Source organism: Fukomys damarensis, unplaced genomic scaffold (assembly GCF_012274545.1).
Source record: "Fukomys damarensis isolate Sample0158 unplaced genomic scaffold, DMR_v1.0_HiC HiC_scaffold_8, whole genome shotgun sequence".
NCBI classification, from domain to species: Eukaryota; Metazoa; Chordata; class Mammalia; order Rodentia; family Bathyergidae; genus Fukomys; species Fukomys damarensis.
This window is the reverse complement of record NW_022900920.1, coordinates 480,526-498,332: the sequence shown is the minus strand read 5'-3', so window position 1 is coordinate 498,332 and position 17,807 is coordinate 480,526. Positions and strand designations below refer to the sequence as shown.

The following is a 17,807-nucleotide window of genomic DNA, read 5'->3' as shown; positions in this document are numbered from 1 at the left end:
TAGTCTCCAGTTGACAGGTAATTGGACTATTTCCAAGTTTTAGTTATTACAAACAGTGCTGCTATAAAAATGGGTGTGCATATATTGCTGTGGTATGATTCTTTTAATTCTTTTGGAAAGATAACCAATAGAGGGATAGCTGGGTCAAATAGAACCTCTAATCTTAGTTGTTTAAGGTATATCCATATTGATTTCCACAGTGGTTGCAGCTGTCTGCACTCCCATCAACAATGAAGAAGGCTCCATTTCTCCCCACAACCCTGCCAGCATTTGTTATTGGTTGATTTCATGATAGCAGCAATTCTTTCTGGAGTAAGATGGAATCTCAGTGTTGTTTTCATCTGCATCTCTTGAGTGACCAGTGATGTTGAACATTTTTTTATATGTTTATTTGCTGCTTTTACTTCTTTGTCTGAGAAATGTCTGTTCATTTCAGATGCCCATTTTTTTTTTGGTACCGGGGATTGAACTCGGGTCCTTGTGCTTGCAAGGCAGGCCACCAAACCACTGAGCTAAATCCCTGGCCCTCAGATACCCATTTTTTAATTGTGTCTTATATATTTGGGGGTCTGATTTTTTTAGTGCTTTATATATTCTAGATAGTAGACCTTTATCTGAGGAACAGCTTGTAAACATTTTTTCCCACCTTGTGGGTTGTCTTTTAGCTCTCTTGGTGGCTTCTCTTGCAATGCAGAAGCTTTTTGATAAGATGAGATCCTAGTTGTTGATTCTTTGTGCTAGTTCTCATGGTACTGTTGATTTGTTCAGAAAGTCTTTTCCTATGCCAACATCTTTGAGAGTTCTACCTAACTTATCTCCAGCAAGTTTAGTGTTTCTGTTTTAATATTTAGATCTTTAATCCACTTTGATTTTAGTTTAGTGCATGGTGAAAAACAGAGGTCTAGATGTTTGGCAAGATGAAATGTAGTTTTTCCAACACTATTTATTAAAGATGGTATCTTTCCTTCAGTGAGGATGTTTGGGTCCTTTGTCAAAGATGAGGTAGCTGCATATGTCTGGAATTGTTTCTGCATCTTCTAATCTATTCCACTGATCCTTGGGTCTGTTTCTTTGCCAGTACCCTGCTGTTTTTATCACAGTGGCATTGTAGTATAGTTTCAAGTTGGGGATTGTGATACCCTCTGACATATCTCTGTTGCCTAGAATTACTTTTGCTATTCTAGGTCTCTTCTGGTTCCAAATGAAATTTGGATTGTTTTCTACAGTTCTGTGAAATATACTGTTGGGATTTCAATCAGGATTGCATTGAATCTGTATAGCAGATTTGGAAGTATGGCCATTTTCACTATGTTAGTTCTTCCTAACATACCAAGGAACAAAGGATGTCTTTCAATTTTCTTAAAAACTCTTCGATCTCTTGTTCCAAAGTTTTGGAACAAGACTTTGCTGAAGTTTTTAGTATAGAGGTCTTTTACTTCCTTCGTTAGATTGATTCCTAGATATTTCATTTTTGGATGCTATTGTGACAGTAATTGTTTCCCTAATTTCTTTCTCAGTGAGTCTTGTTATTTGTGTTCAAGAAGGTATTGATGTTTGAGTGTTGACCTTGTATCCAGCTACACTACTAATCTGTCAATTAAGTCTCAAAGTCTTAGCTGAGTTTTTTGTGTCTTCTGTGTAGAGTATCATATCATCAGGAAATAATGACAGTTTAACTTCTTGTTTCCTATCTTTATTCATTTTATTTTTTTTCTCTTATCAAATTGCTGTGGCTAATGCTTCCATAACTATATTGAACAGGAGTGGTGACAGTGGACATTCATGTCTTGTTCCTGATTTTAGCATGGATGGTTTCAGTTTTTTTACCATTTAGTATGATGTTGGCTGTTGATTTTTCATAGATAGCCTTTATCGGCTTGAGATAAAGACCATCTATTCCAATTTTCAGTAGGGTTTTTATCATGAATGTGTATTGGATTTTGTCAAATGCTTTTTCTGCAACTACTGAGAGGATCATATGGTTTTTGTCCATGATTCTGTTAATATACTGTATTACATTTATTGATGTGCATGTATTGAACCATCCTTGCATCCCTGGAATAAATCCGACTTGGTCAGGGTGTATGATCTTCTTGTTGACCCTCTGTATTCTGTTTGCCAATATCTTATTGAGGATTTTTGCATCTATGTTTATTAAGGAAATTGGCCTGTAGTTCTCTTTTTTGGCTGGGTCTTTCTTTGGTTTTGGAATCAAAGGAGTATTTGCTTCCAGCAATGAATTTGGAAGTATTGCTTCCCTTTCAATTTCATTGAAGAGTTTTAAAGAGTAGTGGCAAGAGATCTCTAAATGTATTGTAGAATTCGGTAGTGAAGCCTTCAGGACCTAAGCCTTTCTTTGTTAGTAATGTTTTAATTGCATTTTCAATTTCACTGATTGTGTGTTTAGACCTTTTATATCTTCTTTGTTTAACTTTGGCAATTTATACGTATCCTAGGAATCTGTCCATTTCTTCTGTGTTTTCCATTTTATTAGAGTGCAGGTTTTCAAAGTAGATACTGATGACCCTGTGGATTTCTGGTGGATATGTTGTAACTTCACCTTTTTCATTCCTAATTGCATGAATTAGAACCTTTTCTTTCCTTTTTTTGATAAGGTTGACTATTTATTCTTTTGAAAAACCAACTCTTCGATTTGTTGAATTTTTGTATTTTTCTCTTAGTCTCCATTGTATTAATTTCTGTTCTGATCTTTATAATTTCCTCACTTGAATAAGCTTTGGGTTTGTCTTGCTCTTCTTTTTCTAGGAGTTTAAGGTTCAACATTAGGTTATTTGAGCTCGCTCTGTTTTCCTAGTATGAATTTCCCTTGTAGAACTGCTTTCATTGTGTCCCATACATTCCTGTCTGTTGTATTGGCATTATCACTTAATTGTAGAAACTGTCTAATTTTTTCTTTAATTTCCTCTGTGGCTCATTGGTTGTTCTGGAGGGTGTTATGCAATTTCCATGTGTTTGTGGAGTTCTTGATGTTTTTTGTACTATTGGCCTCCAGTTTAATTGCACCATGATCTGATAATATACAGGGAACAACTTCAATTCCTTTGCATTTACTTAAACATATTCTGTGAGCTAGCATGTGGGGTATTTTGGAGAATGACCCATATGTAGCCAAAAAGAATGTATATTCTGATTTTGTGGAGAGGAACCCTAGTCGACATCTATTAAGTCCCTTTGTTCAAGAGCTTGGTTCAATTCTAGTATTTTATTTTTTATTTTTTGCCTAGACAGTGGAGTATTGAGGTCCCCCGCTACAATTGTGTTAGTGCTTATTTGGCTTTTTGTGTCCCTTAATATTGATTTTGTATAGTTGGGGACATTAGTATTTGGTGCACATATATTTATGATTGTCATCTCTTCCTCTTGTATTGTTCTCTTTACACACATGTAGTGGCCTTCTTTGCCTCTGTTAGTTTTGTTTTGAAATCTACTTTGCAAATAAGATAGCTACCCCTGATTTTTTTCCGGGCTGCTGTCACATGGAGAACTGTTTTCCATCCTTTTACTTTCAATCTGTGAATTTTGGGGGGAACTAAGGGAGTTTCTTGTATACATCATAATTTGGATTTTGCTTCTTAATCCATTCTTGCCAGCCTATTTCTTTTGATTGGTGAATTGAGGCCATTAACATTGATGGTTATAACTGATATATGTTGACATCTTTGTCATGTTATTTTCCTGTTGTTGGCTCTTTTTTATGTTTCTCCCTCTCCCTTTAATTTTTTGCCTTGCCTGGTAGATTTGTTCTATTGGTCCTTATGGAGTTGTGACTCCTATTATCTTTTTCCAGGATATTGTTTAGAATTATTTGGAGTGCTGGTTTGATTTCATGGAATTTCTCAGGTGTTCTTTGTCCAGAAAGAATTGGATTTCCCCATCAATTTTGAATTACAGTTTTGCGCAGTTTGTTGTATTTTAGGGCTTGAAATACATGACTTCATGCTCTCCTTGACTTGAGGTTTTGTGTTGAAAAGTCTTCTGTGATTCTATGGGCTTTCCTTTGTAGTTGATTTGTTTCTTTTCTCTAACTACTTAGAGTATTTTGTTCTTCTCTTGGGTTTCTGGGATCTTGATTTTTATATGTCTAGGTGTAGTTTTCTTTTGTTTGTTTGTCTTTATCATGGCTAGTTGGAGTCCTATATGTGTCACTTATCTGTATATCAAATTATTTTGCTCTGGGAAGTTTTCTGTCAATTCTGTGAACATTTCTTTTTTATGTCATTTCTATTTTCTCCTGCTTTTTCATGGATTCCTATCCATCTTATATTATTCTTTGTATCATCTAGGAGCTGCTGGATCAATTTCTCATGGCACTTACTATTTTTAAGAGATCTCACTGTTCACGGTCACTGAACACAATCCTGTCTTTTATGTCTGTTATTTTGTCTTCACATGGGCTCATTCTGCTGTGAGTACTTTGAATAGTATTTTTAATCTCCTGGATATCTGTTTGAATCTATTTCATGGATTCATTTCTTTCCTAGTAGTGTATTCATGGTTTTCATTTCCTCTTCTGGGCATTCATGGCTTCCATCATGGTCCTGAGCACATCTTTTTTTTCATCTGTTTCTGTTCCAGAATCTCTAATTATGTCTTTCTGCTCACCATCTCTGTGGTTATCTGGGAAATTATTTCTGTTTTGAATTTTTCTAGAGCCTCTTTAATCTGTTGTGTTACTTCCTGTGCCATCAGTTCACAGTGTCCAGGTGATTATCAGACTTTTCCACCTCATTTTCCCCAGAATTTGTTTTTGGTAAGCTGGTAGTCTAGTTTTGTTTCTAGCTTAGGTGTCTTCTCATTTCTATTTTTGTTGTTGGTACTGTTTTTGGTTTAATTCCTGGGTTGATACTTCAATATTGTTCATTGTAGGCATCTTTGTTGATTGTATTTAGAACCTTTATGGAATGATTTTTTTCACAGAGATGTCTTCCAAATATAGCTGGTCTTTAGGTTTTGAGTCTCTAGTGACTCTTAGACAATGTCATTTTCAGTATACCAGGAAGGAGAACTGATTAGATCAATCACAGCACCTTAGCCCAAGTGATACAATCAGCAACAACAATAGCATCAAGCACAGCTTAGAAAATGACAATTTGTGGTAATTATTAATCTATCACCTTTAACTGTGTGACTTAAATCAAAATTGAGGACCAACATAGTGAATAAACTCTTCACTACAGCAACTTCACCCTTCAGGATAGGGACTTAGCAAGGAGTTGGGGAGGGAAGGATAGATTGATACTATAGGGAAAGGTTAGAAATGAGGCCAGAGGACTCAGAAAGATCACTCAAATTCTAGGAAGCTATTGAAAGCAAGAAGAAAAGGCAGCATGAAAGAACAAACACAAGAACAGAACAACATACAGCAATAGGGGGGCTAGAGTCTGTATTCACTTTCCTTTAAAACTAATGACAATCGAGAAAAGGAAAAAGAGAAAAGAAAAAAAGAAATTTGAATTAGGACAGGAACAGGAACAAAAAGGGAGTAAAATGAATAAAGTGGGAAGGGGGAAGAGAAAGAAATGAAAAAGAAAAAAGGAAAAAATTGTAAAGAGAAAAAAAAAATTTTAATTATTAAAAATAAGAGAAAACAATTACTTTAAAAATAAAATTAAAGGGCCTCCGTCAGGGTATGTCTCTGCTGTCACAATGACAGTGTAGGCAGGAATGTGCAGATCTAAGTCAGTCAGTCTCAGCAAGCCAGCAGCTATCCCCTGAGATTCAGGCTGATTTCTGGCTGCAAGGCCCATGTTGAGTTCTCTGACCTCCTGCTGGGTTGAACTCTTTAAGGTTCTACTGCAGGTTCCAACTGTCCCTCCAGGTTCTGATGGGATGTGGTGATCCCTCCAATTTACCAACTACAGTGGTCCGGTGTGCCTTTATTGGAGAGATTTTCTTCACTTTCCAGTGGGCTTCAGTTTTCATCTAGAAACCTCAGAGAGGCCCTCTTTCTCTTGTTCACTTCTGCTCTATCTTCTGGTGCTCAGAACAATAGCCTTTCTGACCTTTTGTCTCTCTGCGGTGTGGATCGAGGTACTGGCATGGCCTAGTGGCCAGAGGTAGGCAGGAGGGGCTGGGGCCTGTGTGGCTGAGCTCCTCTGCCCCTCTGTGCCGAAGGGGCTAGCTATTTCCAATAGTAATAGTGGATCATTATATCAGTGAACTTTCCTTGAGTCAGATCAAAGAATGGATTCATGTTGAGTGTGAAAAAGGCAGTTCCATTAGAATGGCCAAGAATGTATATGATTAGTAATTTGTGATGAAAACAGGAAAGCCTGACAATGTCCCTATTTGGTCCACATCAGATGAGTTGCTGATACAAGATGGTATTGTTTCTATAGGAATACAGTAAAGTTAGAGATAATATGTGATCTGTTCTCTGCAATCTTTCCTTTTCCTCTAAACTTCAAATCACCAATAATAATGGATTAATTTGACTGAAAAGTCAAATAATTGAGAAGTGATTATGGAGGATAAAGGTCAAGCTTATTTAATATGGACTCCTCATTAGCTTTTAGTGACTCAGGTCTTATTACCTTCTTAACTCTGTCCAAGTGACCATAATTATATTAAAAGGAATGAAAAAGTAACAGAGCTTTGGAGCATGTTTATGCTATGTTCTTTTTCAGTTTAGCAGACAATTTGGAGTAGGAAGCACAGTGCTAGCTATCATCTGTTGTCCTACATCTCTCTTTTGGTTATGATGTGCTTGGTATAAAGAAATGGTTGGATAGCACTAGGATAGATCCATAGAAAGTATAGAATTGTTAGAGAAAATACCCCTTTGAGATATTGAAATCTTGACTTTAGAAATCATAAGGGAAAAGAACACCAATGAATCTGTATGTAGTGGTATCTCAGTTCACAAACACTTTGGTTCACAATTTGGTTTGCAGACAGAAGTGTTTGGCAAAATTTTGTTATTGTTTGCAAATTCTGCCCCAGGTGACTAACATGACCCTGGCCATCTTTCCCACACAAGCACAAACATGGTTAATAGTTTCTAAAATCATGGAACAAATTAAGTTTGTGAACCAAGTTACCAATGAGAGCTAGATATATTAGTACAGTACAGAACTAGTTAGCTGGGGATTTAGCTCAGTGATTCTGCCACCTGCCTCACAAGCATGAGGTCCTGTGTTCGATCCCCAGTACTAAAAAAAAAAAAAGTAGAAGTAGTTAGTTGAAATGTAGAGGGAAGAGGAAGATTGGGAAGAACAGATCAAATATTATCTCTGACTTTACTGTATTCTATGGAAACAGTATCATCTTGAATCAGAGACTAATTTGGTGTGGCTCAAATAGGACTATTACTCCTTTTTTCATCACAAATTGCTAATCATACATATTCTTAGCTGTTAAAGACTTGGAACGGGCTGGCAGTCATTGATCCTTTTCTTCATTAGGTCTTAATACTGTGTTAATTAACAGATTACAAATAAATTAAGAGGCAATAGAAATCTCACTTATTGTCTCTAGTAGTGGAGTATTGATTGGAAATCTAGGAAAATGTTGTATGATTTGATCTGGATGATGGTAATATAGTATATGAATTTGTAAAAATTCTTTGAGTTTATACTTTAATGTATTCATACATATCATTTCATGCATATTATGCTTCAGTAAATACATTTTTTAAAATTAGTTACCTAACAGGGAGATAGATCTTTTGTAAAAGGGAAAGAAGAGACCAAGAGGCAGAGGGAGGGGGTAGGAAAGGGAGGAAGGAGAATGAGATGAAAAATGAATTCGTATGTGAAGAAAAATATTCTCTACAATGAATATAATCATTGTGTAAACTGAAACAAATTTTAAATTAGTTATTGTGGCATGCCAAATATTTAAAAATAAATGCTTTTCTTTTATCTAAACTTTTCTTTTTAAAACCGTTTTAGCAAAATTAAACTATTTCCAGAAGCTCGAAAAGGTCAGTGCAACCAATTTCCAAACCCTGGCTGCAGAGTTTGGAGGTGATTTATTCATTTCAACATTGCAGTCCCAGTCACCACCACCTTTTTACAAGGTAAGCCTGAGGAAGCGGGTGAAACTGGTGGTGGTTGTTGTTGTTTTTCCCTCATAGCAGACAATTGGCAGGATATCTTTGTGATGTCTTCCTACAACAGGTAAACCATTGTCAGGTCTTTTGGAGGACAGTGCTAGCCATTTAATAAGCTAGATTTAACCTTTGTTTCTATTTTTTTCTGATGTAGTTCAATCCAGTCCTACTATTGGAAAAATGTCTCCTGTATTTTATTCAGGCTGGGGACCCCATTCTGACTTACTTTCCCAAATGGTCTGTAATAAGCTTGCTGAGGCATCCTGCAGTAGTGGGAGCTGGGGGAGTTTGTGCTGAACGCAATCCTGCAGGTGAGTCCAGGGCAGAAGTACCAGCCTTTTTGGTTAATTTAAAATATGCTTTCTTACTTAACACTGCCTTACATCTTTGTGTTTGTAGGTTTCTTAGAGAGTAAAAGTACAACCTGCACTCATATCTTCAGGAACCTGGCAAGGAGCTGTACCTTGGATCCAGTCCTGGATGCTGCCTCTTACTATAACTTCACAGTCTTTAAGGTGGGTGTCCCGCTCTCCCCACTCTGTCACCATAGTACGTTTGAAATCAACATGTTTCCCACTATTGTGGGATATCACTGAAGTCAGAATCTCCAAGAACTATATAAAAGATAGAGTGCCTAATTATATTTCCAGGATAAGACATTATCACCTTCCTGGCTAATAGGATTAATTTAGGGAAGGTTAGGAGGGGATGAGATCCCACTATTTCACCACTTCTTGCTTTTACTGTTCAGTAGAACTCAATCAGGGTAGATAGTCAAGTCTATCCAATCTCAAATCTAACTGTCTCTGGCATATTAATATAAGAAATAGTGAAGTGGAAGAAAAGCAAAACACTCTAATATGTTTATCTCCCACTGCCACCACCATCAAAGCATATTGGTGGTAATATGAAGCCGCCAGCCCTTAGTGATTTTATGAAAGGTGTATGCACTCTCATGTCTCCTCTCTTCACTTATTCTAGGTTCCACGAGGTGTGACTGATCTGCAGAATATGAAGGTATGTTGCCATTTATTAGGAAAAAGGAAAAAGAATATTTGGTTGGCCTCTTGGCATCTGAGGCAATTTCAGTTTAGATTGTAATAGTGGAGAAAAAAATGTGTGCTGTATTATGGGCAAGTATGAATCTAAAATAAAGTGATCAATATGATTAATAGCTTCATATGAAGTAAAGATTAATGTATTAGATAAGTCTGGAAAACATTGAGTTAAATAAGGTTAAACACTACACTTAAGGTGGACTTCTTGGGGTCTTTTAATGCTAGACACCCTTGTTAATATCTAAGAGAGGAATGTTAAATACAGTATTGATATATATAACTATGAAGCCCTTATTTAATAGAATTAATGTTCTAGAATTATGTTTTGAGATGTACCAATTTAAAATGACTTTTGAGTTTTAAGTTATAGGCTGGCAGTGGGAGGAGAAAGGAAAAATGGTGGTCTAGGAAGAAAAAATACTCATTTTTGTATAAGCTACAGCTTAAAAGAGGGCTGGGGTGCTCAGCGGCACTGTGCCTGCCTTGCAAGTGCAAAGTCCTGAGCTCGATTCCCAGTACCAAAAAAAAAGATATAGCAGAAAGAGAAAAGGTCCCTCTCAATGGTTGACTTGCCTCTTTCCTTTACCAGTTCCAGGTTCCTGTAACACTTGCCTCACAGGCCAATCCTCCTCTCTTGGCTCGGAATGCTTGTCTGAATGTTGTTTCCCAGGTAGGCTTGTTGATTTCAGATTTTGGACTGATACATATTGATCGGTATTGCCATAAGTATTTCACCTTCCACAAAGTAGTAGACCAACCCCACCTGAAGTCTTATGTGTATCCTGAAATGTAACATGTCAAGAGTTCAGCCTCACAGAACTCACGTTAAGATGTTAAGAGTTCAGCTTCCCCTTTCTCCCGATAATAGTTCACTTATGTCCATTGCTACCGTCCTCCGGTATTTCAGATTCATAATATTAAAATAATTAATGACTCTTCTTCTGTTGCCCTATTACTGGTTATTGCATTTTCTTTTGTTGACAAAGTATCATCAAACAGTGTGAAATAGATTAATCAACTTGTCCTCTCTCTAATCAGTCTAACCTAGAGAAGTAGGAGTTATTTTAAAGTGTCAGTTTACAGACTGTGCTCAGAAACTTGTTTACTTTCAATTGCTTATGACTTCTGGTACCCCTGGGTACTAATTTATATTTAGACAATGCAAGTGCCAAGTAACCTTGTTTTCTGTCCCATATGTACCTCTGCCTCTGATCCTAGTTCTTGCTCTCCTCTATCCATGGTCAAAACTTACTTGTCTTATCTCTTCCATGAACTTTTCCAAAGGGCCATTTTGGTGTTTGTGTGTATGTGTGTGTGTGTGTGTGTGTGCGTGTGTGTGTGTGTGCAAATGAAATTAATATCAAGTCATTTTTATCTTTTTATGGTATTTGTGTTTGCCATATTTAAGACAGGCAGAAAATCTTCTGTCCTAAACATAATCAGTCCAATCATTTTACTAATTGATTCTTCTTTTATATTTCAGGTCACCTATGACATAGAAACAAATGGAACCTTTGGAATCCAGAAAGTTGCTGTCCGTTTTAAACAAATCAACCTGACTGTTGAGCCAGTTGTTTCTTTACAGCAAGACTTCATCATTCGCTTTAGGGTTAGAGCCCTTCTCCTGTAGAGGTTCAAGAGGGCAAACAAAAAAATCTGGTTAGAAATAGTCTTCTGCTCCTGTAATGAATGCAAAATAGTATAAGTGTGTGAATTCTAGAGCTGGGTGGGGTGGTACACCCCTGTAATACCAGCACTTGGGAGGCTGAAGTGGGAGGATCACATAAGTTCGAGGCCAGCCTAGGGAACATAGTAAGTTCAAAGCTAGCTTGAACTACACAGTAACACCTCAAAAGAAAGGAATATGAAGTCCAATTCAGTCTGCCAAATGGGTTGTTGATATTTAATATTTCTTAATTTAATGATAAGTAATAAGCTATTCAACACATATTTTTAATATTATCTCTTGACTGTCTGGCTCCCAGCAAAGCAGCACTCAAAAATCACAACTCTTAATATGGCATGGTGGAACACCCCGGTCATCTCAGCACTCTGGGAGGCTACGGCAAAAAGAAAGCAAGTTGATCCAAGCCAGGACAACCTTGTGGCTCAGACTCTGTTTCAGAGGGTTGGGGAAGTAATTATGTATTCAATTCCCAGTAGAGAGGAGGGGGGAAGAAGAAAATCAGCTATTTTTAAATAATCATTTTGAATCATAAATTCAGCCAATATCTCATGGGAATCATTAACTAAATATTCTTGTATTTTTTGATATACATCGTTTTACTTCCCCACTGGACCTGTTTCTAGTCTTAATCACTACCTTTTGCCTTTCTTATACCTCTTTTCTCTTTTTGAACATAGCAGAGTTCTGTGTATGGGATCACCTGTGTCTCAGAGTTAAGAGCATCTATACTTCATTAAAATATATTTTTAATTACATTTAAATTCCTCTGGTCTTAGCCAGACTGAACATACCCCTAAATTGGTAGTAACTTTTGAGAACATGAGGTTAAAGGCTCCTTGGCAGATCCTTGCTTTTAAATTTGTATATAGTGAATTTCAGCATTCAGCTTACTCAGTATTTAATGAAGGGACTGAAAAAGGAAACACTGGAATATAAATTGCTAAGTACTACGCTGGAAAGAAGCCAGATTATTCATTGTAACTCATTTATTGCATTGCCTTAATGAAAAATAATGAATGAAGCCAGGCAGTGTAAGGTGGGAAAACATGCTTCTCACATTTGACTTTTCTTCACTCTTTCTGCAGGCTTTTCAACAAAGCACAGCTGCTTCTGTAACTATGCTTAGAAGTGGTAATCCTGGCTATATTGTTGGGAAGCCACTCTTGGTTCTAACTGGTGATATAAGTCACTCCGTATCCTATTTTAGTTGGGTGACCTTTTGTAGCTTAATAAGAAGTGCTGCAGCAGCTGATCTGAATTTCTAATTTTTGAGTTTCCCTCATGTTTTAAGTATTTAAAATAGCACTTTCTTTACCAAACTTTACTGATGCCACAAAACACCAAAAGCTTTAAAACTAATATTAGACTGGCTAAATGTAAAGGTTGCACTGATGTTTCGATTTTTTTTAAATTTTCAGTTTATGTAGTTTGTTTGTTTGTTTGTTTTTTGCAGTACCGGGGATCAAACTCAGGACCTTGCACTTGTGAGGCAGGTGCAGTGCTGCTGAACTAAAATCCCTGGCCCCAACTTTGCATTTTTTTAATGAGATATTCTAACGTAGGGTTAACTGATTTTAGGAAAGCAGTAATTTTCTCTATACTTTTAACTACAAATTTGTGGTTTAAATATGATACTTAATAAAATATAAGTAGTGTTAAAGAGCTGTGCCTATTTTCTTTATCTGTTATGCTCTCCTTAACCATCACTTTTCTACCTGAGATGACCCTCTTGCAGAGCGAGGGAAATGGAATTTGCTCTGTTAAAAGACATGAGGTACAGTTTGGAATGAACGCAATATCTGGATGCAAGTTCAGGTAACTCTGCTTCTGCAACATTCTCTACAATTTTGTCTCCTTTTAGAGAGTATATTGATACAGTGACTTTTTAATATTTTATATGACAGTTCAGAAAATGGTAGGAATAGTTTTTAAATAATACTATATTGCTAGGAGTTTCTGACAGCCCTTAATACCTACTAAGGATTATTTCCTGTAATCTATTTTACAGTGTTGTTTCTAATGCTTGGGTTAATGTACTGATTATAGGCTGAAGGAAGAGGTCTGTAGCCAGTTGCGGAATGAGATTTATCAAATTCTTCATGGAAGCCCCAGACCAGAGCATGTCGCCATCTTTGGTAATGCTAACCCAGCTTGGAAAGGAGAGTGGACCAGTATCATCAACAGAAGCTGCAGTACTTCCGTAAGGACAAAAATATACTTTCTGACAGTGGTTCGCTTCCTACCTTTGCAAATTATGGATAACAAGGTTAAAATTAGCTCTGTTTCCGTAGAAATTGTGTTTGTCATACAAGGGACAGAATAAGAAATCATGCCCATTTGAAGGCATTTCAGATTAGGTTTAAACCCATTTTCTTTTCTCAAAAAAAAAATTTAAAGATACAAAATCTAGAGATATCGGTGATTCAAAAATCACATCATATGTTTCAAATATTCCCTTACATTCTTCAGTGTTTGGTCACCACAGATTCTTTCATGAGTCTGAAATTGTGTTCTTTATTGTGGTTGTAAAAAATTCTGTTTTTACATTTACATAAAAAATTTATTAATAGTTTAGAATAAATAGCATATAAAGTAGTATACCTTTGCCAGCATCTTGCAGTTAATCCTCCTAGAGTACTGCTTTAGTCTGCCATGTTTCTATCCTACAAATTTAATGGTTTCTGACACCTTCAAAACAGACTACTTGATGGACTTCATGATCTAACCCTCTGGCATCTTATAAGGCAGGAGGCAGAACCACTGAGCTAAATCCCCGGTCCCCTGTAGCATCTATTACCCTGTGGTTAAGTCCTGATGTCAGCCATGTGGTCTGCTCAAGGCCAGTACCTTGCACAAAGGAAATACTCATCATACTCAGTAATTACTTAAATTAATAGTGACTATCCTTCGCTTATATCCTGTGCTGTTCTAGTTGCATACATTTAAAAAATATTTCTTTTTCTTTTTTGAGACAGGTTCTTGAACTCATTATGTAATCTGGACTGATCCCTGACTCAGAATTCTACTAACTCGGTCTCCTGCGTGCTGGGATCATAGGCATGCACCACCATGCCTAGCTCTTTTTTTCTTTTTACTTATTTTTTTCTTTTTAATTAACATGCAATAACTATAAATATATATGAAATATGGTGAGGTGTTTCAATGTAAGTATGCAGTGTGTGCTGATTAAATCAGATAAGGAACATTTCGATCTCATTTGCATTTGGATCCTGTGAGCTTGTCTCTTCAAATTCTTCATAAAATATGTAATAGGTTATTATAAACTATAGGTACCCCTACTATAGTATAGCACACTATAAATTATTCCTCCTGTATAACTGTATTTTGGTATTGGTTATCCACTCATCCACTCTTCCACTAAGCACCCCCATTCCTAGTCTCTAGTAATTACTTTATTCTCTTATGTTTAGTATTTAAGCTTTCACTATGAATAAGAACCTGTGTTACTAGTTGGCTTATGTCACATAGCATAATGCCCCCCAGTTCCATTCATTTTACCACAAATGAAAGAACTTCATTCTATTTGTGGCTGCAATAATACTTATATACATAATGAATACCATGTGTATGATATAGACTATGAATAATATATATGTGTATATATATAAAACACTATCATTCATCTGTCAGTGGATACCTAGTTAATTCCAAATGTCTGCTATTGTGAATGATACTGCAGCAAAATGGGAGTGCAAGAATCTCTTTGATGACCCTTTGGATGGATAAGCAGAAGTGGGATAGCCAGTACATGTGGAATATTTATGTTTAGCTTTGTTTTTTTTTAGCTTTATTTGAGTTTATTGGTACACTTTAGGGATACGGTACAGTTACATTCATTGTTGGGATCTTATACCTCTACATGACAAGTCTTGATTCTCATTTTTTCCCCTTACCCCTGCCCTCCCTGCACCCCCTCCTCTCCTCCCCATCTACAAACACTTTATTTCCATCTTTTCATTATCTCACATTCTTTTCTTTTCCCTTATTACCCTTCCCCTACCCATCCCACCTTCCCTACACCTTTAGCTCCTTTCTTCCCATTTCTAAATGTCGGTAATCTTATTAGGATCTTATGTATTATTGCAGATTATTCACACCAGAGAAACTATTCGGTATTTACACATGTGTGACTAATTTATTTCACTTAGGAGTATATCTTCAATATGTATCCCTTTTCCTATGAATGAATCTATTTTCTAGTTCTTTATGGCTGAGTAATATTCCATTTTATAGAAAAACCACATTTTTAGCTTTTTGAACAATCTCTTTTCTGTTCTCCTGAGAGCTATACTATTTATACATTCCCTGCAGCACTATATGAGTTCACCTTTCTCTGATTTCTTGCCAGTAATTTTTTGTTGGTTTTTTTTTTATACTAGCCATTCTAATTGGGGTATCTTTTTTTTATTTAAGTTTATTGGTACTTTTTAGGTATAGAGTATAGTTAAATTCATCATTGTGATGAATCCATGATGTATCTCAGTTATTTTTCTCTATACCTTTGCCCTCCTTTCACCCACTTCACCCTCCCCTATTTACAATTATTTTGTTTCCATTTTTTTCCTTTTCTCATATTTTTTCTTTTCCCTTCTTTCCTTCCCCCAACCCTTTCCACTTCCCCTACTCCTTTAGACCTTTTCTTCCTATTTCAAATTATCATTTATACAATTTGAACCTTATTTACACCTAGTTTTTCACACCAGAGAAACTATTCAGTATTTACACATGATTCCTATTTATTTCACTTAAGAGTATGGACTCATTGTGCTTCCATTTAGCATTCTTTATGGCTGAGTTGACCCAGCTATCCCCCTGCTGGAAATCTTTCCAAAATAATTAAAAGAATCATACTACAGCAATATATGCGCACCCATGTTTCTAGCAGCACAATTTGTAAAAGCTAAAACTTGAAGCATCTCATTGTAGTTTTGATTTGCATTTCTGTAAAGGCTAGTAATGTTAAGCATTTTTTTTTTCATATACCATTTGTATTTCTTATTTTGGGAAGTATATATTCAGATCATTTGCCCAGTTTTTAATTGGATACTTTGTTTTTTAAATTCTTTATAGATTCTCTTTCCTTTGCTATGCAGAAGCTCATTAGTTTGATGTAATCATATTTGTTTATTTTGCTTTTGGTGCTTATGCTTTTGGGTTCTTGTCCTATATATAGCCCATTGCCTGTATTGATATCTTGAGTATCTTGAAGTATTTTTTGTTTTGTGTTGTAGTTTCATGTGTTTTATCTATTTCAAATGTATTTTTGTGTGTGGTAAGTGACAGAGATCAAGTTTCATTCTGTATATGAGTATCCAGTTTCCCAGGCACCCTTTATTGAAGAAGCTGTCCTTTCTCCAATATATACTTTTGGCGTCTGTTGAAAATTGGTTGACTATAGATAGGTGGGTTGATTTCTGGATTCTGGATTCTATTCCATTGACATATGAGTTGGTTTTTATGCCATTACCTTGTCTCTTGGTTAACTTAAATCCTTTAGTAGATCTTGAAAATAGATACCGTGATGCCTCTAGCTTTGTTCTTGTATTCAAGATTGCTTTGGTGCTTTTATGTAAGTTTTAGGATTTTTTTTTTCTATTTTTGTGATGAATACTATTGGTATTTTAGAAAGAGATTTCATTGAATCTGTAAATCCTGATTACTATAGACATTTTAACAATATTAATTCTTCAAATCTATGATCATGGGAGGTCTTCCCATTTTCATGTTTGTGTATAGAGGTCATACACTTTCTTGGTTAAATTTATTCCTAGCTGTTTTAATTTTTGTAGCTACTATGAACTGGATTGTTTTCTTGATTTCTTCTCAACAAGTTTACTATTGACATATAAATATGCTACTGATTTTTGTATATTGAGTTTGTATCTTGCAATCTTAATGATTCATTTACTAGTTCTAACAGTCTTTTGATGAAAGTCATTAGGTTTTTCTATATATAGAATCATACTGTCTGTGAATGGATTTTACTTTTTCCCTTGCTGTTTGTAGGCCTAATTGTTCTGGCTAAGACTTCCAGTATTGTGTTGAACAAGAGTGGTAAAAGTGACATCCTTTTCTTGTTCCAGATCTTAGAAGAAAGGTTTTCAGCTTTTCCCTGTTCAGTAGGCTCTTGACTGTGGGTTTGTCATATATAGCCTTTATTATATTGAGATGCTTTCCTACTATACATAATTTATTGAGTGTTTATCATGAGAAGTTGAATTTTATTTAATGCTTTTCTGCATCTATTAAGATGACTATATGGATTTATGTCTTACTGCATTGGTCTGATGTATTTATTATATTTTCATATATTAAAGCATCCTATTATCCCTGGTATAAATCCCACTTGCTCATGGGAATGATCTTTTTGATATGCTGGGGGATTAAATTGAGAAGTTTTGCATCTATATATATATCAGGGATTTTGGTCTACAGTTTCTTTTTCTGTTGTGTCCTTGTCTAATTTTACAATTAGGATAATGCTGACCTCAAGAGTGAGTTTAAAAGAATCTCCTTCCCTTCAGCTTTTTGGAATAGTTTGAAAACTGGTGTTAGTACTTCTTATAAAAATTGATAGAACTGGGTCAGGGATTTAGCTCAGTGGTACTGTGACTGCCTTGCAAGTACAAGGTCCTGAGTTCAATTCCTTGTACCACAAAAAAAAAATAATAATAATAATAATTTAGCACTGAACTGAAACCATGTGGTTAGGGCTTTTCTTTGTTGGGATACTGTTTTTTTATTACTGATTTAGTCTTTTTTCTTATTATTCTGTTCATGTTTTCTGTATCTTCATGGTTCAACTTTGGTAAATTATATGTGTCTAGAAATTTATCCATTTCTTCTAGGTTTTCTAATTTGTTATTGTGTATTTGTACAGAGTAGTCCCTAATAATCTATTGTATTTCCATGGTATGTCTCCTTTTTCATTTTATTTATTTGGCTCTTTTTTTTTTTTCTTGGTTGG

General features: G+C 35.7%; 1 protein-coding gene across 1 annotated transcript in view; it reads left to right on the top strand.

The window, feature by feature from the left end:
• The window catches only part of Tctn3 (tectonic family member 3), a 33,283-nt gene that overhangs the window by 2,725 nt on the left and 12,751 nt on the right, over positions 1-17,807 (top strand). Inside the window, exons 4-12 of the mRNA XM_010620883.3 lie at positions 7,914-8,041; positions 8,277-8,385; positions 8,474-8,589; positions 9,056-9,091; positions 9,722-9,802; positions 10,616-10,741; positions 11,905-12,012; positions 12,540-12,634; positions 12,866-13,019. Of these exons, the coding sequence (XP_010619185.1) occupies positions 7,914-8,041; positions 8,277-8,385; positions 8,474-8,589; positions 9,056-9,091; positions 9,722-9,802; positions 10,616-10,741; positions 11,905-12,012; positions 12,540-12,634; positions 12,866-13,019 (953 nt within the window). The remainder of the gene's footprint in view (positions 1-7,913; positions 8,042-8,276; positions 8,386-8,473; positions 8,590-9,055; positions 9,092-9,721; positions 9,803-10,615; positions 10,742-11,904; positions 12,013-12,539; positions 12,635-12,865; positions 13,020-17,807) is intronic.